At 39.1% G+C, this 23,576-nt stretch overlaps 2 protein-coding genes across 9 annotated transcripts in view; both read left to right on the top strand.

The window, feature by feature from the left end:
- Window positions 1–3,089, top strand: part of ZCCHC4 (zinc finger CCHC-type containing 4) — a 47,548-nt gene extending 44,459 nt beyond the window's left edge. For 2 of the 3 annotated variants that reach the window (XM_033421610.2, XM_033421611.1), the window contains one exon: window positions 2,374–3,089. In XM_033421610.2, coding sequence (XP_033277501.1) covers window positions 2,374–2,524 — 151 coding nt within the window. In that variant the 3' untranslated portion in view covers window positions 2,525–3,089. The remainder of the gene's footprint in view (window positions 1–2,373) is intronic. The other variant, XM_004266205.4, reaches the window with a different exon arrangement.
- Window positions 3,090–11,122: 8,033 nt separating this feature from the next.
- ANAPC4 (anaphase promoting complex subunit 4) overlaps window positions 11,123–23,576 on the top strand; it is a 41,330-nt gene continuing 28,876 nt past the window's right edge. For 5 of the 6 annotated variants that reach the window (XM_033421613.2, XM_033421615.2, XM_033421612.2 and 2 more), the window contains exons 1-13: window positions 11,123–11,467; window positions 14,220–14,325; window positions 16,025–16,157; window positions 17,689–17,763; window positions 17,879–17,905; window positions 17,998–18,042; window positions 18,694–18,778; window positions 19,412–19,516; window positions 20,806–20,889; window positions 21,960–22,046; window positions 22,469–22,533; window positions 23,293–23,335; window positions 23,444–23,520. In XM_033421613.2, the coding sequence (XP_033277504.1) occupies window positions 11,339–11,467; window positions 14,220–14,325; window positions 16,025–16,157; window positions 17,689–17,763; window positions 17,879–17,905; window positions 17,998–18,042; window positions 18,694–18,778; window positions 19,412–19,516; window positions 20,806–20,889; window positions 21,960–22,046; window positions 22,469–22,533; window positions 23,293–23,335; window positions 23,444–23,520 (1,061 nt within the window). In that variant the 5' untranslated portion in view covers window positions 11,123–11,338. The remainder of the gene's footprint in view (window positions 11,468–14,219; window positions 14,326–16,024; window positions 16,158–17,688; window positions 17,764–17,878; window positions 17,906–17,997; window positions 18,043–18,693; window positions 18,779–19,411; window positions 19,517–20,805; window positions 20,890–21,959; window positions 22,047–22,468; window positions 22,534–23,292; window positions 23,336–23,443; window positions 23,521–23,576) is intronic. The other variant, XM_049708976.1, reaches the window with a different exon arrangement.

Here is a 23,576-nt window from a genome sequence, read left to right as displayed (position 1 = left end):
ACAAAACAGTATAAAGATGACTGTTTTATTTTGAACTTATAGGATACCCCAGTCCATGGTGAAAAATCTAAACATGGAAAAATATAAAATTGCCAAGCAAAATTCTGAGTAGTAGTCATGTGGAGCTACTAATAATAGCTAATATTTATTTATTAATTACTGTATGCTTAGCATTTTACATACCTGAATAATTTATAGTAGAGTATGTAGTATCAAGGTAATTAAGAACACAATTTCCTGAATCAAACTAGTTCTGCCACTTTCTCATGGATGATTTCATAGCCTCTGTTTCTTCCCCTAAAAAAAATGGGGGGAAGGAAAGGGAAGAGTGACATCTGCCTTGGCTCAGTCTCCCAGCTCCTTGAAGTCAAAGACTTTGTCCATTCATTTTTGTATTCCCAACACTTAACATATATACTGAATGAACAAAAGGAGAGGCTGAGTTTGGTCCACTAGGAGATTATATACTGTTTATGAAGCTCCTTTCCCAGGTTTTGGTTCTGGGAAGATCAAGAAGGAGCATTTCCCTAGGACTCGTGGTGGTTTAGGAGAAGTGAATCTAACAATTGATATTGCTGGGAAGCCATGGAAATGCCCAGGTTTGCCATTACTGGCAGCCCCAGCCCATCCCTTCGTTCATGATATGATAAATGGCATGATTCTGCTAGCTTGGAGAAAGTGAATGGATAGACCAGTAATCTTCCTCAGCTATAGATTGCCTGTAATGTAGTTCAGAGAGCACCTGAAACAAAGGATCTAGGTGTTTTTTTGTTTGTTTGTTTTGTTTGTTTTGTTTTTTTTGTTTTGCGGTATGCGGGCCTCTCACTGCTGTGGCCTCTCCCACTGCGGAGCCTGTGCTCCGGACGCACAGGCTCAGCGGCCATGGCCCACGGGCCCAGCCACTCCATGGCACGTGGGATCTTCCTGGACTGGGGCACGAACCCGTGTCCCCCGCATCGGCAGGCGGACTCTCAACCACTGCGCCACCAGGGAAGCCCGATCTGGGTGTTTTTTTTCCTGGTGTGATTTAATGTTTTTTTAGAGAGTGAGTTTCAACTTGTTCATTTTTTAAAAAAATATCTTTATTAGAGTATAATTGCTTTACAACGTTGTGTTGGTTTCTGCTGTACAACAAGGTGAATCAGCTATACATATACGTATATCCGCATATCCCCCCCCTCTTGAGCCTCCCTCCCACCCTCCCTATCCCATCCCTCTAGGTCATCACAGAGCACCAAGCTGATCTCCCTGTGCTATGCAGCAGCTTCCCACTAGCTATCTGTTTTACATTTGGTAGTGTATGTATGTTAGTGCTATTCTCTCACTTCATCCCAGCTTCCCCTTCCCACCCTGTGTCCTCAAGTCCATTCTGTACATCTGCGTCTTTATTCCTGCCCTGCCACTAGCTTCATCAGTACCGTTTTTTTTTTTAGATTCTATATATGTGTGTTAGCATACAGTATTTGTTTTCGTCTTTCTGACTTACTTCACTCTGACAGACTCTAGGTCCATCCCCCTCATTACAAATAACTCAATTTCATTCCTTTTTATGGCTGAGTAATATTCCATTGTATATATGTGTCACATCTTCTTTATCCATTCATCTGTTGATGGACATTTAGGTTGCTTCCTGGCTATTGTAAACAGTGTTCCAGTGAACATTGTGGTACATGTATCTTTTTGAATTATGGTTTTCTCAGGGTATATGCCCAGTAGTGGGATTGCTGGGTCGTATGGTAGTTCTATTTTTAGTTTTTTAAGGAACCTCCATACTGTTCTCCATAGTGGCTTCAACTTGTTCATTTTGAAGCTAGTCTTCAAGAAGAGACCACAAAATGTGGGCATCTTGTATGGCACTTGTCAGGACTTTTAGATCTACTGGGAAAGGAAAATTAGCTGTAGGACTATAAGATGGGCCTCTTTAAGTCTTTTCAGTTTTTCCCATTGTGCTATTTCATTTTTCTACCACTGCTAACTGCCAGTGTATTGGTCTTTTTTCTGAAAAATGTAATTCAGGGATTTGGAGATTGAAGTGCTGAGCTGAGCAGTACAGATGTACCAAAAAAAAAAGAAAGAAAGAAAAACCAACCAAAAAACTTCCCAACTCATTGGCCTGACTATTTACTTCTGTGGTGTGTTTGTCCTGAATAGATTGTTCTAAATTTGTAGTCACCATGTTTCAAAGGAATTTCTTTTCTCAAACATTTTGCTTGGTCAGGACTCTATCTCCTTGTTATTATGGTTAGGATTCTGAGGATTTATGCTTATAATACAGTAAATTCTTTCCCTTCTGTTTTCTTATTTGGTTAGCTAGTTAATTAAACTTCAACATAATTACATAATTCACTGTGCTCATTCTACAAAATAATTTAGCACCTTGTTTTTCAGAGCTGTCAGAAAGCAGAAGCAAAGAAAGAGCAATAAGATGAAAATGGAGACCACTAAAGGACAGTCCATGAATCATACAACTGTTACAGGGAAGAAGAAAAGAAGAGAAAGAGCTCATCAATATCTGTGCTCTTAAATGTCCAGTGGCTTGCGAATAAGAAAGATTTATAGATTTATTTGATGCCATTTTCTGAAAGTGCCTCACTGGACTTAAATTCTGTTGCTTTCAAAGGTATGCACCTCTCTAAGCTTGAAAGTAGGCAGGTGGTATTTCCTGGTTTATAGACCTCCTCACCCCCAGCAGCCCCTCTGGAGACCTGGGGAGTTGTTTCATCCTTAGCTGGTTTGCCAGCTCTCAGTGCCTTTTTTCTCTCTTTAAATCTCTTCCAGTCATATTATTTTAGCCTCTTTTATCTGATAAATGGGCATAAAGTGTCCTTTTGCTAGAAGAAAGAAGAAAATGAGAATGAAAACCTGAGGTTTTGTTTACATTGAACATAAGAGTATGTTAAGTTCGATATTTTAAATATTAAAGTATTGTACAATGGCTTAAACCCCACTTGTAAAGAGAAATACAGTGTTTAATTTTTTTTTAGACAGAATCTGAAGATGATGGAAAGAATTTTGACAAAGGCAGTCTAAAGATATAAAGATTATGATTATGGTTACATTATTATTATTAAATATTTATTTTTCAAATACTTTTTGCAGTTGTCCTTTGATGGTATAGAATCACCTAAATGTTTGTTGAATGAGTGAGGTATTTAGAATTATGACTTGCCCTGTCATCTTAGTGTCTTTTAACCTAGGCAGTACGTTTCTCTCTTTGTACAAGTAGTAGCAGAAGGCAGGATACTTTGGTTTTCATTTTGGTGATCCTCATTCCTATTCTAATACTTCCTGGTTGTATGTCCTTAGCCAGGTCATTCGTTCTCTAGAAGCTACTGTTTCTTCGTTATTATAATGGGGACAATAATAGTTAGACCTCAGGTTTGTTTGTGGTAAAATTAAATGAGGCACATGCCCCTGGCTCTCAGCTCTCCTGCTACCCGTGAGAAACGTTAACAAATGAAGATGGCTACGAGCACTAATGGTAATCACCGGGTGGTCAGGTATTGTAGCATGGAATGGAGTAGTTTGAACAAACAGTTCATTGTCTCCTTAAGACTTAGTTTAGAATGGCTTGCATTTCACAACTCTTAGTAGTTTAGAATGGCTTGCATTTGCACAATGACTCTTCTCTCTTTCCCAAATGACTGCTTTAGAGCAGGTTTGGAGGCATCTCTGCTTGGGCTTAGCTAGAGCCCTGAGAGTAAAGGTAGAAGAACTGCACTCCATCTGGTATTTAAGTTAGGATGGTTTGTTGCCTGATGTGGAATACACACATGTGGCCCTGATCAGTGTGGTCCTGGTAGATCAGGCTATATCAAAAAATGAGCTAAGCTCCTGGACTTAACAAGCATCAGAAAACTCTTCTCTTGCCCCCTCTTTAACATGGGTTCCTGTGGTGATAGAAGGGGCAGATTTTGATGCGATTGGATGAGATATGAACCTTGTACAATCATTGTGAGAGTTCCCCTCTCTGATTCAGGCATAGATGTGGACATTGCCTGACTTTCATGGTGTCCACGATACTGTGGTTAAAATCTGTTGAAATGTCCCCCGAAACTCAGACAGCTGTGGGACCATGACTGCTGAAGAATTGGGTCCTGATGGCCAATGGTTTTTATCATCACCATATTTTCTTAGTTTTAAGATACGATCAATTGTAAAATGCATTTTCGATGTAATCATAGCTTTTCAGGGAGAAAACACCTTTATCTCATTAATTGTATATATTAAATTTTAGATGTCTCTTTTTTCAGAAATATTGAAATGTGAAAAAAATGTCCATCTTAGTATTGAGCAAATAGGGTATTACTTATAATCAGGAATTCTGTACTTAAAAACTTCGTTACCTCAGAGAGTTAAAAATAGGAAATTTGATGGTTCTGTTTTTTTTTGTTCAATTAATACTAATTTTAAGGACTTAATCCCTTTCTTTTCTCAGAGGATAAACTAATAGAATGTAAAAATGTCTCTGGGAGGTAAAGTGTGATGGGAGATGAAGTCATTTGTTCTAATTAGAAATCTGCCTATCTGAACATTAAGATACTCAAAATAGCAATAGAAAAAAATTCCTGAAATTTGACAGATAAAACTTTCTAAGCTTTTTAAAAGGATATTTTTCTTAAATAACTACAGCTAAATTTCATTCTACTTCTTGCTTATATTATAAAATGTAATGAAATACAGAGTTACTTTGTAGGCCCTGGATGATCAGATTTGTTTTTTTTGCCTACATTTAGTCTGATATTTAGACTAATTTATTTCTCCAGTATGCCCCAATCTTTTCATCCTATTCTCTTCTTTCTGTTTGGAACATTTCCCTCCATACAGCCGTCTGTTAAAGTCTTATGGAGCCTTTACGCCCTGGCCCAAGTCCCACTCTCTCCTGGGAAGCCTCACATGAGTCCCTGATAGCAGCCAGTACCTTCCTCTCCAAACCCCTTGCTATTCTGCGCCACATTTGAGGCACTTTTCATGTATTATTCTGTGATTATATTGACAGATTCTGTTTCCCCGAAAGGTTCCAGTTTCTTCAGGTCAGTACCCACTTCTTATACTCTCATGTCTTTCTTATGTATTGTAGGTGCTCAGTAAAATGTTGATGAAAACATGGAATTTTCTAGAGGTTCTCAGGTGGTAGGTGTATTCATTTGCTAGGGCTGCCATAACAAAAAGTCACAGACTGGGTGGCTTAAACAACGATAATTAACTTTCTCACAGTTCAGGAGCCTGGAAGTCCAAGATCAAGGTGTCTGCTGATTCAGGTCCTGGTGAGATCTCTCTTCCTGGCTTGCAGATGGTACCTTCTCACTGTGTCCTCACTTGGTCCTTCTTCTATGTGTGTGTATTCCTGGTGTCTGTCTGTGTCCAAATTTCCTCTTTGTATAAGGATACTAGTCAGATTGGATTAGGGCCCACCCTAATGGCCTCATTTTACTTGTCATCTCCTTTTTAAAGGCCCTGTCTCTAAATACAGTCGCCCTCTGAGCTACTGGGGGTTAGGACTTCAACGTGCAGATTTGGGGAGACACAATTCATTCCCTAACAGTAAGCATGCCTAAGATATGGAGAGGACTTGCTTTTTTCTCTTTCTCAGAAGGACTGAAAATAGGAAAACAGACTTAAACAATATGGGGAGGAATTCCGAGCCAACAGGAGGGTTTAAATGTTGGGATGTGCTGTGTGAGCGAGATCAGCAGCCTTATCTGGAAGTCTTTAAACTTAGAATAATTCAGCTTTCAAGGTTATTTTAAGGAAAACACTTAAGTTGATTTCTGCCCTTTTCGAAGCAATTTATAAAATACTAGGCATCTGGGAGAAGCTTGACTATAGGCAGACATCAGAGAAATATTGTGGATTTGGTTCCAGACCACCGCAATAAATTGAGTATCTCAGTGAAGGGAGTCGCATGAATTTTTTGGTTTCCCAGGGCATCTAAAAGTTACATTTATACCACACTGTAGTCTGTTAAGTGCGCAGCAGCATTGTCTAAAAAAAAAAATCCACATACCTGAATTTAAAAATACTTTATTACTAAAAAATGCTAAAACATCATCTCATAACACAGGGATGCCACAGACCTTCAATTTGTAAAACAAACCACAATATCTACGAAGCACAATAAAACAAGATATTTAATTTTTAAATATAAAATCACAGCTTATAAAAGGTGCTTGTCTGATACCACCTCCTTCGTGATGTCCTTGTTGGTGTCTCCAGTGGAACAGTATGTCTCTTACCAGTGAAATAAAAATAGGTGTGTGTTTGTGTGTCTTTTCATTTCTACTTCTTTTCAGGTACTTAAATCATGCCCTGCATTAGAACAGCTCTTTGTGCTTGTTTCCCCTGTGTAGATTAGAAACTCGTTGATGGCAGGGGCCTGTGGACATCATCGTGAACGTTCACTGGCTCCCAGAGCTGTGTCTTGCACATGGTGATATCAGAGACAACCAGTTGCAGTATGCATGGCCTCATTCCTCCTCCCACAAGCCTGGGAAGCAGGCGCCCAGGCTAACACCGTTCTCCACCCTCCAAGTAGAAGCTGCTCCTAAATACGGACCGGGTGAATGGAGATGGCCACTTATGCCTCCAAACCCAGCTGTGCTGCCTGACAGTAAGACACTAATACACTTAGAGCTCCCCAAGGAAGAAAAGCTTAAAAAAATGCAAAGCAAAATCCAATTTGACTTACTTGATGCGGTTTTAATTGGAACATTAGGACATGGGTTAAATTACTTGAGGGTCAGCTAGAAAGTCACTGCAAAAAAGTGAAGATAAGAACTCTACTATTTGATTTCAAGTGACTTAGTATAAATGTTAACTCAGCAAGACTGAGGGGGGAAAAAGCACCAAAAGTAAGCAAGCAGATCGCAGAGATCTGAGGGGTGAGTTTTATCCCATTAGCTGGACAGTCACAAGATTCTCACACTACTGTGTTGCTTAGTAGCCCTGCAGACTAGCAGTGTGACATCCGGTGATCTCTAAGAAACGAAGCCTGATTAGATGGGCCAGCTTCTTCATCTGAAAATGTGGAGGTGAGGAAAGGGAGAAAACTAGAGATAGACAGCCTAAACATTCCACATGCTTAGAGGACAAAAGGAAATAAAAGTTGCTGCCTGCTAACTTTACAATTAATACATGAGCCAGGTGAGTCAAATAAAATGAAAAGTAACTCTAATTCTACCACCCAGACATAACCACTGTCACACTTACGTGTGTGTTCTTCCAAAGATTGTTTCTTGTGTAAAAGCTATATAGACACTCTAAAATTTCCCCCACAAAAATGGAACTATTAAAATATACTGTTTGTAATCCTCTCCTCATAAACATTGTGAACATCAATTTATACCTATAACAACGGTATTATTCTTCAGTATGCATGTACTGTATTTAATCAGTCTCTTATGGTTGGACATCTAAATTGTTTGCATTTTTCACTAGTGTAAACAACTCTATGGTGAACATACTTAAATTTTTTCTTATTTCCTTAAGGTAAGTTCCTATACATACAAATACTGGCTCTGTAGCTCTTAGAACTCTTTTTCCAGATGGGAGTCACATGAGTTGGTCTCCGAACAGCATCTGAAGTGGTCGTGGGAGACAAGCAAAGCACCACGAACTGACAGTCTAGACCCACATCTCCCAGACGCGCTTCAAACGTAAAACCACCCTTTGAGTAGTAATGATTGATTGTCATATTGAACACTATGCATGGGCCGCTTCGCCACCATCACTCCCACCCGTTCCATCGTGTGCCTGCTGTGGGATTTGGGGGAGGGTTGACTGACATCCGCTCCCGCTCTTGGGGAGGACTTTTTATAGGGCATAATTCCACCCCCTTTACCTGTGAGTGATTTCAGCGAGGCTCAGGATAGGGGCTGGTCTAATTACAACGCAGCTCAGTACTTTAGTCTTGTGACTGGTGAAGAGACGCTCATTCTTCCTTCTGAATGAGGAAGCCTGTAGCTCCAGGTGCTGTCGGCAGTCTTCCAGCAAACACATGGGGAGCCAGCTTTATGGTAGTGCACACCTTCAGCTGGGTCCCTGGTGACTCCAAGTTGCTGGATCTAGTCTACCCTGAAGTTGGCCCCATGACTGGACTTGTAATTTACATGAGCCGACACATTCTAGTTATTACTTGTGCCACTGGGACCACGGCAGGGCAGAGAGATTCTATCACTAACATTTATTTCTTTTTCCAGCAAATCCAGTTAATTTGCTTATTTTGTATGTTTCACTTACTTTTTGACTTCAAAATAGGCCTCTCAAAATAACAGCCTTTCCACCTGGCCTGGCCTAGATCAGTCACATCCCACACAACTCCCATCTTCCATCCCTGTACACTGTGAGTCCCACATCTCTGCTCGGGCCCTGACCTTTCCCCTTCACACCTGCCTTTTCAGCTGCCTTTTGGCCATCACAGATGGATTTTCACACCACACCTCCACCTGAACACAGTCCCCACTGAACTCCTTTGCTCTGGTCTACTTTCCCTCCCTTCCCCTCATACTTCCCTCATATCCCACCCCACCCAACAACAACCAGTTCTCTACTCCCTGAGTCTGTGCGCCCAAATATCCCAACCTGTCTTGACTACTCCCTTGCTTTCATTCCCCCGATCTAATCAATAATCTGTTCATGTTATCCTACTTCAGAAATGTCTCTGGAATCACCTCCTGCAACCCCCCTCTCCCCTCCGCCTCTACCCAACTAGTCTTCCTTCCTTTCTAACCTATCATCAGGCTTGGCACAAGAATTAAGGTCTTGCATGACTGATGAACCAGTGTGATGCCGTCAACAACACGCCCCTCCGCCAACAACCTCTGTTCTCAACTTCCTGCCTTTCAGAATCTAACCCCACACCGTTATAACACGTGGAAAGGTGCCGTCGGTGTGAGCTAGCCCAAGGGGTGTAGTGATCAAAGAAACAGCCTAGCTACCAAAAAGTTATTTCAAAAGAGCTAGCCCCTGCATTTTCTTTTCAAGCACTAGGAAGAGGATAGATTAATATACATCATGGGAATTCTTAAAGTCTGTTTTCTCTTCATTTCCCTCACCCCTTTCCCACTTCCCACTCTGCACATTTGTATCTCCTGTCTTTGCCTTCTTAAAAAGCACCAATGCCTGATCCCTGGGCCTTTCCCCCTTTTCCTTTTGATCCTGTGCCACATAAGCACAAGTAAACCAATTTGACTAAGCAGTGTTTTCCTTAGAGAATGGGGAAGGCAAAGAAATGGAGTGGGTAAAGCCAAAGTCTCCTTTATGGGGCAGTGAGGAAAAGAAAAGGCTGGAAATACCGTGTGTTAATAGCTCTTGTCCTATGGCTACTTCGGATCATTTCCAGTAACAATCCCTGCCACCCACTCCCGCTGACACGCATGAAGTGCTATGGCCACATCTGGAACTTCACACCTATGCTGTTTCCTGTGTTGTTATACATGCCTTCTGGGTAATTCATACTCTTCTGTGAAGGTTTCGTAATATGCAGGTAGTTACTCTCGTCTGTCTTGTAGCACTGAGTGTATAGTTCTATTAACAGTCCTTTCCATGTGTTGTATGAGGGTTCATATTCAGGATAAGTTTCAGGAAAATGGCATTCAGTTTTCATAAGATTGTTAAGCGGATAAAGATATTGGACCCCCACCATGTAGGTTATCTATTGCCATGTAGGTTATCTATCTGTTGGAGGATGGAGAAGGTATCTTGAGATCAGACTATGAGGCAGGCAGCTATTATATAATCCATGGATACGCTTATCCGGTAACTTACAGGATGGGATCAAGCAGACAACGGTCTGAAAGCATTCACAGCTGCACTCGGCATCGCCGAAGGACCACTGGGACAATTTTATAGTTCACCCAGAGAAACAGGAAGTGCATTCGTTAAGTCAAGATTTATGAATGGGTAAGTAGTCTTGTGGGTGCCAGGAATACGTCAGGGAAGGTCTTCATCATTGCTTGGGGACTAACAGAGCATAGAGGCCACCTGATCCTAATGATTATTAAACAATTAACTACAATGCCCTTGACAGAGAAGTGATTTACTGCACAGTACAGTCCTGGGTAGGGCAGTGGAAGGACGGGAGGAACTGTATGTGCCCAAGGTGGCATCAGTTGTGCTAGCAATCACACACCACCCCAGAACATTAAATAATACCCAAAAACGCATTTCATGAATAACAAAGGCAAGTCCATTCTCACCTTAGAATATTGCCTGTGGGTGAATTTGGGGGACATTCTAAATTGTTTGCAGAAAAGGCAAGGGAAAAAGCCTATCTCAGGAAGCAGGGTAAACATGAGGAGTTACAAATTGCCTGGCACAAAAGAGTGCCTCGAATATTTGTTGCTGAATGAATTAGTCTACCTGTCACCTTCATCCCAGGGGCTAGATCCAGACAGAGGGCAGGAAGACGGGGCTTGTTGCAAATTGAAGATCCTGCCTCCTTTCTACTTTGAACAAGTAAAAGAAGTGAAAGTTAGATAGATGGCTTTCTACCACAGACTTTAAGATCAAGAATAACAGGATGATACTGTCACATTCTCTTAACCAGGTTCATAACTTGTGGAAACTTTTAAACAAGTTAACACATTTATATGTGTGACAAGAAGCATCAGATGGGTTCTGATTCACATAAGCCGCCAGGCTGATCTGTGAGCCTTACAGAGCAGAGCCTCTGTCCCGTGCATTTGTGTAGCTCAGGCTCCTTCACATAGTAGATGCTCCAATAGCTACGGGACAAATCCTGGCTGAGCCCACAGTCCTCATTTATCATGGTGGGGGCTAATACTACTAATAAGTTGTAGGCATGGGATAAAGAATCAAGATATTTGCCTACGTCAGAGGTTTTAGAGTATGACTCTCCTACCTTGGCTGCAAAGTGGCAGCACCTAGAGCGTTTTAATAAATATTGGCCCCATTCCGTATTAATTCTCTTTTAATCGTCTGGGGTTCTACCTGGGCAGGGTTTTAAAACAAAACAAAACAAAACAAAAAAACCCCACAACCCTCTCTACTGAGCACCCAAGGCTGAGACCCATTGGTTTAGAAACTATCGAAGAGGTTCCGGCGGTTCGAGAGCGCGCCTCCGTGCTCTCGCGAGGAAGTCCGGCTACCGGAAGTGCTCGGAGCGCGCGCGCGCGCGGCGGCGGGAGCCGACGTGCTGGGGGAGAACTGGAGGTAGAGGCTTCCCGGGTCGCGTTGCCTGCCGTGGGGCATCTGGCAAGTACCGCCACCCTCCGGGCTCTGTGCGAAGGGCCGGGGGCTCCGCCGCCGGGCCCGGGCAGGGCGGCCCGGGGGGCCCCTGCCGGCCTCCGATTAGGGGTGTAGTTGCAGGGCCGCCCCCATGTTGCGTTTCCCGACCTGTTTCCCGTCCTTCCGGGTGGTGGGAGAGAAGCAGCTTCCGCAGGAGATCATCTTCCTGGTCTGGTCACCCAAGCGGGATCTCATTGCTCTGGCCAATACGGCGGGCGAGGTGAGTGAACCGGCGTGCAGCCCCGAGGACACCGAGCCCGGGCCACCTGTGTACCCCGCCCCTTCCTCCAGCCCTGCTGAAAACTTTAAGTGAATCTAAGGGGCCACATATGGGAAAGGTCATTTATACGCCCACCTCCCGCATTTTATGGCCAGAACAACAGTTTTCATGCAGCTTAACGCAGTCATACAGTCCTGCATCCCCAAGACTTTCAGTTATTTGTTAAATGGGCTTTTTAAAGGCTCATGTGTCACTCATGAGCTAGACATAGTAGTAGGTCCACAGAGTCTGCAGTTAGTTTACTTGCAGTTTAGGCGGAAGATGAGTTATTGTCAGACTTGAGCTGCGAAATGTGCGTGTCTATAGCTGCCACAGAGGATGTTTAAGAATCTTTATTCTGTTGTCCAAGTTATACAGAATGGGTTGGATAGACATCACTGGATTCCTGATGGAATGTGCACGAGTGTTGTCAGTTAGCATTTCTAGTTCACATTGTATTACGCTTCATCAGGTGTAACCGGGTTGTGGCTTTCTGCTGAGAGTTTTGTTACTTGGCAGCCATTTTGTAAGGAAACCTTCACCTTGGCTTCTTTACTCCTTTGGCCTTTTGGCAGGGTTCCTGATAGTTATCTGGCCGGGTGAGAGTTGTGTGGTGTGCAGCCAACCTTGGAAACTAGGTGGTAAAGAGAACTTAGCAGTCAGGGAAACTTAGCAGCCTGCAAAACTGTGTTGACTCTCATGACCTCGTTGTCAGGGTATTGATATCTGCTTTCTCAAGGCCCTCTATGAAATCTTCTAGTCTCCCTCCACTGCCAGGGTGTTGTGGAACGCTGTCCTGGCCCTGAGAGGAGTGCAGTTAGTACAGCCACAGCAGTAGGAGAGAAGGGAGAGAATAGGAGCATCACTGTGATAAATGGATAGATGTAATCAATTGTGGGCATTTGTTGCTTCCGTTTTCTCAGTGAAGAAGAAGGGGCGCTGTTTAGGAGTGAGGATGGAGAAGAAAATATTGGAATTTTGAGGAGAAAAGAGAGGTATGAAAAAGCTGACAAGTGGACTGGTGAAACTTGGTAGGATTGTTCGTCAGTATTAAGAGCCACGTGAGGTTAGTGATTTTGTAGTGAAACTAGTGAGCATGGTTGTATGTCTCTTCCGTTCAGCTGTATGGGTGCAGGCGTGGTTGGGTTTAACCAGAGTTGTTGTGACTAACTGTGACAAAGCAAGAGAGATGCAAGGGGGTTGAAGTTATATGTAAGAGGAATGATTGTAATGATGAACTTTGGATTGTAACCTGATTAAGTAGGGAAGTGAGGTCACGTGTTGGGTGAGGGACAATGAGTTGGTCGGTGGTAGAGTCAATGGCTTGTATGTCTTGGTGAGGTTGAAGAATTGAAGTTGGGATGAGCAGGAGAGATACAGGTGGTGATGGAAAGTGGGAGGTTTGCAACTGAAGATTATGGCAGCATTTGTAGTTGTTGGTAATGACAAGGTCACAGGCATGACCCTGAGAGTGACTGAGGTGAGGTAGAGGATGTGATCATTGAAGAAGAGGTAGTTGAGCACCAAAAAGCCAGGACATTGTATCTCTTGAAATCGCCAAGAATGATGATGAGTAGTGTTGGAAAGCGTGAGTGAGCCAGACAGGAGTCCAAATCTCCCAGGAATGGGGGGGGGGGCAGGGGCGGGGGGGGCCTAGGAGGCTATAGGTGACTGCAGTTAAGAGGGATAGCAGGTGGTATGGTCTGATTGCATATGATTCAAAGTTAGAGGATTTTAGAGAAGAGAAGAAAAACCAGCCAGAAATGACATCAAGGAGGAAATCTTTATCTCCTAGCCCAGTAGTAGTATAGGGCACATGGTGTGCAAAACGGCCACCACCTGAGAATCCTGTAGGGAATCAGTGTCCTCAGGTGAGAAGTACATTTCAGGGAAGACAGTGAAGATACAGGGGATCTTGATACCTGACCATGAATTCCAGAGGGCACAGAGGAAGGGTTTCAGAAGTAAGGAAAGTCAGAGATGGGCTCAGAAAAGAGCACTGGGTCTCGGGGATGAGCGATTCCTTGGGAGTCCTGGCTTCCCTGTAACCAAGAGTGAAGGAAGGATGCTATGAGATAAGGCAGGGAGTGGTAAAGCTGTGAGTACAGGAAACTAAGAAGGTGTGTGTGGGGGGGGGAATCTTCAGGAGCACATGCAGTTCGAGGCCTTTTCTTCATTTCTACCGGTTGTATAGAGGAGAGAGTAGGGACAGTTTTACTTTTGAAGCACAAGGAGCTCCAGGGCATCATCTTTATCCTCCAAGGTGGGAATATACCCGGTGGAAATGGAAATTTAGAATGACTAAGTGACTTGTCTGAGATCCATGGCCAGTAAGTGACACAGCTGAAATTGTCTGATTCCAAGTTTAGTGTTACTTGATCTTACACAGCTGCCTTTCTGGTTCTGTTTGTGTCCTTTATTGCTTTTTTCGTTATCTTCTTGGACAGCCTTATTCCTTTTCTAAAAGGTAAGTCTCTTATTGACATGAAAGTTAGGAAATGTATAGGGTACAGGGTTAAATTAGACCTTGTTTCAGCCATTTCTTTGAAAATACCTTAAGTTCATTCAGACACTTTTGTCTTCGAATTTCTTCTGATAGCTAAATATTATATTTGATATGATTTTTTAAAAAATTTATAGTGGGGATCTAGGTATATTTTATTTTTGGAAACGGATTTTTTATTATTTGCCATTATTATCTGTTTTGTCTCAGGTTTTACTTCATCGACTTGCAAGTTTTCATCGAGTTTGGAGTTTTCCACCAAATGAAAATACAGGAAAGGAAGTGACCTGTCTGGCTTGGAGACCAGATGGCAAACGTAATGATAGTATTGTAAAAAATACATTTTTGTTTTTCAGAAGGAGTATTCTGTAAAGAGAATTTATTTCCAGAAAGAATTTATTGTTCTTATTATATACTAGAATTCTAAATTTGGGAACTTTGCCTTTTTTTCAAATGCTTTAAAGTGTTTTCATAGAACTCAGATTAATTCTACCATCTTGTTTCTTGGCAAAGATATCTCTAAAACGAAATCTGACTTCTTGGCAAAGATAAGGCTGAAAAGAAATTTGATAGGAATATACAGAGTACTTTGGTTTTGTTCTTTCGCTGTCGTGTTGTCCTGCACTGTTTGCCCTAAGCTTCATTTGTCACTCACTAGTCAGTTCAGTACCATCATGGCCCTTTTCTCCCCAGAATGTGTTTTAGCATTAAATGTGTGGCTCATAAATATTCTCTCTGCACATTTGCTTGCCTCACCTGGAGGACTGTCAGTTCTGACCCGCTTCCTGCAACTTCTGTGTGATCTTACTCCTTTTGGTGCCCTGTATGTTGTAGCTTGCTGCATTGTAGCTCTGAGGACTGAACTCTCCTCTTCCATGTGTTGTTACAAGGACAGTCATTGTTTGAGCTGTTGTACATGTCCAGTCAGCACAGGAAAATGCTACAAATCATACAGCTTAAAGTTCATCTGTATCATTGGTGCTTAAAAAAAGAAAAAGAATTGTTTTTGTAAAATGATATGTACTCCTCATTGCTTACTTTTTTTCTAGATAAATATAAGTATGTAAAAATGCCCTGAAAGCCTGTCACTTTACAGTTAACAACTATTTTTGTCTGTACTCATTTTGCTCCGTTCTTGTTTCATCTTTTACATAAAAACAAAGTATGTGTAAAATTAGAGAACTTTTGTAAGTAATAATTTGAGATCTTGCACTATTCATCCAAAAATGCCACGATCTCAAAAATTATGAAAGTCAGTGTGTGTGAAAATGTATTTAAGTAGATGATATTTTTATCATTAAAAAATGTCTTGTGATTTTCGACAGTAAAATAGGGTTTTTTTTTGGTAATGATTATTTCAAGATTGCTTTAAATCGTTTTGAAGAAGAGGAGACTTGGATTGCCTCACATCTAGCAAAGCTGCATATATTGGTATACAGTGAAACTCACAGCCCTCTATTTAGAAATTCTTCAATTTGATATGTTAGGACGATGTTAATGACTTATGTAGAGAAACTATACTAGATAATTCAGCCACAGTGAAAGGAAGAAGACCCATCGGTATTTGATGGCCCTGTTCATTAAGGGTTAGAAATAAAAAAGGAATAAAAAACCTTCCAAGAACCAAGCAGATGGAATCACTTTTCCGCTTTTGGGTGGGGACCAATATGTCTTGGTGATAACGATATTATTGTTTATTTGTTGATGCCTGTTCAGTATTTTCTGCTTGGCATCAAGGTTCCAGTCTAGAGGCTGTGATACGTAAGATGTTAAGAACAGTACACGAGAAAGTAGTAGATTGCTCATGAAAGTTTGAGCATTTGAAAATAAGCGTAGGTAACAGCATAACTATATGCAAAGATATCTTTTAGTTTTTTAATTATTTAAAGCAAGGATTTGGGGGTTAAATCATTTCTATGATTATGTTGTCTTTAAAATAGTAAAATTGGGGAAGCAATGAAATACCTATTTTTCTCAAATATTGCACTAACTTATTCTGATTATTTCTTCTTTAGTTTTGGCCTTTGCTCTTGCTGACACCAAGAAAATCGTTTTGTGTGATGTAGAAAAACCTGAAAGCTTGCACTCTTTTTCTGTGGAGGCTCCAGTTTCTTGTATGCATTGGATGGAAGTGACCGTCGAGAGCAGGTTGAGTAATAAAAAAAGAAAAACCCCAGTAGTCACAGTAGTATGTTTTTGAAATTCTCATTTTTTAAAAGTGGAAACTTAGGAGTATCTGGGTGTTGAGTATGTGTACATTGCATTTAACTTTTTGTTTTAAGCTTATCAAGATGCAGTTTTTTTAATGCTCTGTTGGGTTTTTTTTCTCTTGAAAAAATCTCTTTTCTTATTGGAGCAGTAACGCCTCAATGGCCAAGATTTTTCTTTTCAGTTATTTTTAACGGTTTGTATCGATGACTTATACATTCAAGGAATATTAATTAAAATCATTGATTAGCAAATTGAGGTTCTGTTTTCCTTTTCACCATATATTTCACCTGGAGCTTTGTGTTTTTGTGTCCCAGTGAATATCCTTAGAGTACAAAAAGTGCTGAATTGAGCATTCTGTTTTGATGCTGAATGGGTTCTTTCTGTGTTCATGGTCCCTATAGTTTCCTTATTTTGTGAAAATAGTTTTGCCTTAGTCTGTGAAGTCAAGTACTACGCCAGGTTTGCAGTAAAGATGGCTTAAAGAATCAATGGGCTTAGTGAATACTGAAAATAAAAGTTTCTTTTTTGAGGAAATACGATAATTTTCTTTTCATTCTAATTAAGTTTTAAGTTAATATCAAATGAATTTGTAAATCCTGATTATTAATTGACAAATTTCCTAAGAAAGGGACTGTAAAGCATTAGATAACAAGGTCTAGCCTGGGGTTTGAAATTCACTGTAGATAAAACAGTGATTAATCCATCATCAAATAAAGGTTGTAAATGGTCATGTGAATTCATAGAAGATTAGAGGAACAGAATATACCATGTAATTTCTATCTCAGTCCAGTTACCTGCTAAGTGTATTCCTAACACGCTTTTCATTAAGAGTTCAGAAATATTATGTGGAGATTCCAGGGTCTCTCAGGACACTACTTTTTCACCTTCTTACTCATTTATTTCCAGCCATATTCGGAGGTAGGATTGAAGAAAAGGGGGGGGGGATAAATAAGACTGTTTCAAAATACGTGGTGTCATCTTGTGTACCTGCTGGGTTTTTACATCTTCATATGTATGTAAGCTATAGAAGCCATCATTACATTATATAATAATTGCAGTGTTCTTTACAGTTACTCTTGGAACTCATATGTTCAGTGTTGGTTCTTAGAGGAGAGTTAAGTCAGTCAGTCTGTATCTGGTGCTGATACTGAATACATTTGAATACATTTCATATGCTGAGAAAATTGTTTATAAATATTTGTTCCTCTAAATGTAAAGTGGGTAGGCTGATTTTTTTTCCCCAGAAATAACGTTATAAGTAAATGAAGAAATTCCAACTTTTCTATTTCTTGTTTGTGATTGTTATAGTGACTATTTTACAGTGATAAACTGTGTGTGGCATCTGTTTACTTGGTAATGTGTGATGTATAAAATTGGGCATTTAAAAAAATTAGTATTTTTTAATGGAAAGAAAAGTAGAATCTTTGTTTTTATAATACTTGTTTTTGTTTTGTTTTCACCTTTTTAGTGTTCTAACGTCCTTTTATAATTCTGAGGATGAATCAAATCTTCTCTTACCGAAACTTCCTACACTGCCCAAAAAGTAAGTATCAGAGTTTAATTTCATTGGAATTAATCTTGCAGATTTCTTTCCTTTCCTTTTAACACTGACAATTTTCTCATGTGTTTTAAAAAATGCATTTCTGGTTTTTTTCTAGTTATAACAACACCTCAAAAATATTTAGGTAAGATATGCCTTTTTTCCTTGCAAGTAAGATACTCTTTTATTATTTGAAAGATATAGTTAAAGATAACCCAATTTATGTTTATATTTTAGTGAAGAAAATTCTGATGAAATTATTAAGCTTTTGGGAGACGTCAGGTAAATCTTGCAGATATCTTAAATATTTAACAAGTCTTATTTTCTTAAATTTGATATTTGATATTTGAGGCAGTTTTTAGACTAAAGTTCCAAGGACAATTTCCTTATTTGTCATGTTATTTCATTGCTGACAAATACCTCTGAACAATAAACAGACAATATCTATTATTTACTCGTTCTTATTCTATGATACTTGGTTGTGTCAAGTTTAATATTATGATGTACTTTCATTTTAAAAAGTAAAGGAGGGTGGAAGTGCTAGAGTTTCTAAAATTTAAATTTAAATGTTCAGGTTCTTTAAGCACACTTAATGCATTTAGCATCAGAGCCATGATAAAACTGTTGGCGCTTTATATTAACTGGAAAAGAGATGATTTTGTTATTGAGAGTATACAAATATAATCATCATTAAAATAATATATTCTTATTTTACTGTAAACTGATGTTTTTTTAGGCTGGATGAAATGTATGTTGTTCCTTTGAAAGAAAGGAATAAGCCCAATGTGATTGAGGCTTGGTGAATTTGTTGTGGGATTCAGTTCCCCCACAAGGAAGCTTGAACATGCAGATTATGTGAGGGCAGGAGCATGTCTTGGTGTAAGAACTCGCTCCTGTCTGTTGTCCTCAGCTTGTTGCATTATTTTTAATTAGGCTTAATATTCTTGTCCTTGGAGGAAGCTCTGCATTTATTGAGCTTTATGCTTATGGAATGTTCAAAATTGCTCGAGTCACTGGGGTAAGTTTTTCTTTAAAATCTTCCTTTTTGTTTCTCTTAGAATATAGCAGCTGACTGATTTATGGAAAAAGAATAAAACATTACTTTTTTTCTTAATTTCAGTTATTGGAATTATTTGTTCTTAAGTGTTAAAAGGATAATTTTCCTACTAAGAATAGTGATACGATGTCTATGAAGATCAGGGGCTCTTAGTGGAATTAGTCAAAAATTTTTTTCTTAACAAAAAGATTGGTATGATACACTGGATTATGATTTAATGTTTTTCTAGTCTTGTGTTTAAGAGCTACACTTTGTGATTGGAATTTGATAAACATCATCAGAAGCAATCTTATGCTCAGTCTCAGTCTTCTCCATATCTTTTTCTTCTTATTCTTACAGTTCCCTAAATGGATAGAAAATGTTATAGGCTCTGTGGGAATGTTAGTTCTCCAACACTTAGTTTGGGCCCCTTGTTGGGGGTGTGTGTTTGTGTCCTTGCAACTAAGAGGATACATGCCTTCATGTGCCACATGTGTGGCAGGAGCCAGGCATGTGTTTCTGCTTTTTAGAGCTCTGAATATTTGCCTCCTATATTGTAAGCAGATGCAGTCTAGCAATAACACTACATATAATGGAGATTTGACTGTTTTACAGATTGTTGGTACTTGTCTTGCATTATGTCTATCAAGTGATTTGAAATCATTGTCAGTGGTCACAGAAGTTTCCACCAGTGGTGCCCCAGAAGTTTCGTACTTTCAGGTGAGTACTGGAACCTAATAGCAGCAGAGGGTAAATATATATTTTTAAAGGTTTTATAGTTTTTTATTATCCATTTCACTGGATTCTAAGGTCATTAAAACAAAACAAAGCAAAAAAATCGACTTGGAGCTTCTAAGACATATATAGAGTCCTACTGGTGAATACCTTACTATTCCAATGGCACAGCATAATTAATATGGTCTATTAATGACTATATTAACTCATTGCTATACCAGTTCCATCTTTGTACCAAGTGTTTTCTTAGGATTCTGACCCTAATAATAATAAAAGCTAATATTTATTAATTGTTTAATATGTGCCTAGTACTGAGTGATTCAGTATAATTCATTTGAATCCTCACAATAACCTAATAAGTAGGTACTATTATCCCCATTTTATAGTTGAGTAAATGGGTGTACAAACTGTAATTTGCTTGGTGAGCATTGGAAAGTGATGCTGCACAGTCTGGCTCCAGAGTTAGTGCTCTTAACTAACACATTGCCTCTTGTGTAAGATGACTACTTAATGTTGGGAAAACCCTTTTTCATTGTGTGCTGTTTGTATCATAGATTGTGGAAACTGGGCTCCTGTAGATTATTTAGATTGTAGCCTTGTCTTCAAGAAAACCTTCCCTAAAATTTCATCGCAGATAACCCAGCCACTTAGCCTAAGAACGCATGAACTCTCAAACAAAAGTAGGGTGAAAAGATGCAAGGTGTGATGCATGTGATGCCTTCCAACATTCGTTGTATTCAGACCATCAGAGAACTCTTAACTTCCTGACGTTTGCTGGAACAGTTGTTCATATTTGCTCTCCATCTTAAGGTTCTGTGAAAATGTGATTTCCAGGATTGCATTTGGTGCTGTAATAAAATGATTCACTATTAATGTGAAATTTGTAATAGGTATTTTTCAAACAACTCTATTGAGATAATTCATGTACCATTGTAATAGATATTTCACTTGTATTTATCAATAACTATAATTCCTTTAACATTTTTACAGAAATTTGTGATCTTTTTTAAATTCCTCGTAAGAGTGTTATAAAACAGATTATTACATTTATTCTAACTATGTAGAAGGGGTTGCTAACCTCGAGAGGGTGATCTGTGCATAGATAGACACTGCAGATTAGAAAATCCTAAGATTATATTCTGCTCTCCAAACCATTATGCTCAAAAGGAGCAGAGTCTGGCATAGTCTTTCTGATATGTAGTTAGACTTTGACTCTTCTTTAAAAGAAGTAAATATGTCTGCTTGTAACTTACTTTATTATTTTGATTTGACAGCTTGAAACCAATCTATTGTACTCTTTCTTACCTGAAGTAACTCGAATGGCCAGAAAGTTTACTCACATTTCGGCTCTTTTACAGGTATTTATTTATAGCTTGTTTTATGTGACTGTTTACTATAAATTTCTAATGTTCTGTAAATAAAAAACTTGAAAATCTTACTTCTTAAAGCCAACTTTATGTGGCGGAGGTGTCTAGTCTGATAGACAAGTTTATAATGTCTGTTAAAGCAAGAAAGAGAAATTTAATTGAAAATCTACTCTTACCCATCTCTATTTCTCCAAAGGAAAAGAAAAAAAGTAGTTTAAACCTTTTTAAACATTCTCATAAATAAAACAATATTTTGAATTTTAAGTGTTTTTACAAATAAAGTAGTATGGAAAACATCATATCAGTTAGCTTTTGTACATGATAAATGCACCCCAAATTAGCTTGTGATTGGTGTTTTAGTCGACGATTTGGGCTGGGCTCAGCTAGAAGGTTCTGTTGTTCTGGGCCAGGTTCAGCTATTCGGGGCTGGGCTTGGTCGTACATTGGTGGTCAGCTGGCTGGTCCAAGTGTCCCATAGCTGTGATGGCTTTGTCTGGACTGCACATTCCTCATCTCCCAGCCGGCTGGACCAGGCTTGTTCATGAAGTGGTGGCCACGGCAGGGGTGTCAAGAGTGCAAGTGGAAGCATGCAAAACCTTCTGGGGCCTTAGACTTCTGCTTTCGTCACACTAAGCCCCAAAGCCAGCCCGACTGAAGGACTGGAGAAATTGAGTCTGCATCTGCATAGAGGAGCTACATGTACTTCATGTCAAAGATTTCCGGAGATTAGTGTCTTTTTAAAAGGATACTGTTTGAAAATTGAATAGTTGACCAGTCAGCATTTTGACAGTTACTGTATATAAAATGCATCTTATATGTAGAAAGCTGGAAAATATCTGTTTTACCAGATAAAAACTGAATTTGAGAAAGTTTGATAGTTAAATGATTATCAAGTGTTAGCTATAGTCTTTTCTTTCTCAGGCTTAACTGAGTTAAAAGTGATTTATAGTAAATTTTGGATTTCTTTGAGACAGTTGACAGTAAGAAACATGTATTATTTAGTTAGCATGTAGACTTAAATATTTTTTGCTACTTTAATATTTTTGTCTTCTTGTTAATAGTATATAAATTTGTCACTGACATGTATGTGTGAAGCATGGGAAGAAATATTGATGCAGATGGATTCTCGTCTCACCAAGTTTGTGCAGGTAATATGCCTGGAGTTTCCCATGGAAGGTGTTAAAGAATGCACGTTATCCTTGTTTACTTCATGAAGGACATGAGAAAAATCAGTCTGTTTTGTAAAAGGCTCAGATCATGATTTCTTTCAAACGGTTTGGTCTAACCTCATACTGTTATCTCAGAGAGTGATACACCAGCTCTTCCCCTTGGTACAACTTAGGTGGGGACAGGATTGTGAAGTGGAGCTGGTAGGGCTTGGGGATTAAGGACAGGAGTTGGAAGAGCTGACTGGTTGTTTTCCTGTAACTGCTATTCAGATAATCAATTTAAATATGAATTTGAGAGAAGGCTAAGGGTAATAAGAAAGGGAGACATGTTCCTGTAATTTTGAATAAATATGCTTATAATTTAAAAAATACCTATTATGATTTTATTGATCTTTCTCTAGGAAAAGAATACAACCACATCAGTGCAAGATGAATTCATGGACTTGCTGTTGTGGGGGAAAGCAAGGTAATGAGCTCATATTAGGTACTCTTGCTTTTCCTTCTCTTTTTAAAGTAATTTATTTCAAAAGCAATTCACATTCATTGTAAAAAAAAAAAAGAAAGAAAATTCTGGTGCACAAAGACCAAAAAAGTAGTATATATTTTTCTAGGCATTTTTATTCACGTATTTATTTTTTACATAAATGTGATTGTTCTGAGTGTATGTATAATATATGTAAATATATTATATATGTACTTTTTAAATGTATACAAATTTTAAAATTCTTTGTAGCCAAAACAGTCTTTTCCTTTATTGTATTTGCCTTAACATTATTCTTAAAAAGATCTTTCCCATATTAAGTGTTCAAAGATCTGTATTTTCCTCCAGAGATTTTTTTGCGGTTTATGTTTTTATTCCATTTACATGTTCCAGATGTGATTTATTTGGTCATATGCTGTGGAAGACTAACTTCTTTTTTTTTTTCAGTGTTCAGGTAATTGCCCAGTATAATTCATTGAGTATTACACCTTCTTCTTACTGGTGTGAAATACCATTTTAGCATATAGTACATTCTTATATCTACTTCAGTCTGTTCCTAGACTTTATTGTTTCCTGTTTTGCCCATTTCTTTGTGAGTACAACAAAGTCTTAATTTTTGTTGGGCTATTTCTTTTTATTAATTTTGTTTAAAAATCTTGTTTGTTCTTTGAAATTTAAACGTTTTAAGTGACGCATTCAGATTTTGAATAGAGGAGACTAAAAATACTTTCTTTTTCATTGTAGTGCTGAACTTCAGACCCTCTTAATGAACCAGTTAACAGTAAAGGTGCGGTTATCTTTGTATTTTAATGGCTATGAACACATTCTTAATTTTTTTTAGAATGGCATATAGTATCTTACTTGTATGCTGAATACTTTTTTTTCTCTTAATTAGGGCTTAAAAAAGCTTGGCCAATCTATAGAGTCATCATATTCCAGTATACAAAAATTGGTTATAAGTCACTTACAGAGGTATGAAGGTGATGTAGACTCTTTTGGTATTGCATCTACACGTACTTGGCATTGGT

Source organism: Orcinus orca, chromosome 4, assembly GCF_937001465.1.
Source record: "Orcinus orca chromosome 4, mOrcOrc1.1, whole genome shotgun sequence".
Taxonomy (NCBI): domain Eukaryota; kingdom Metazoa; phylum Chordata; class Mammalia; order Artiodactyla; family Delphinidae; genus Orcinus; species Orcinus orca.
Note: the sequence above shows the minus strand (reverse complement) of the source record. Positions and strands in the feature narration are given on the sequence as shown.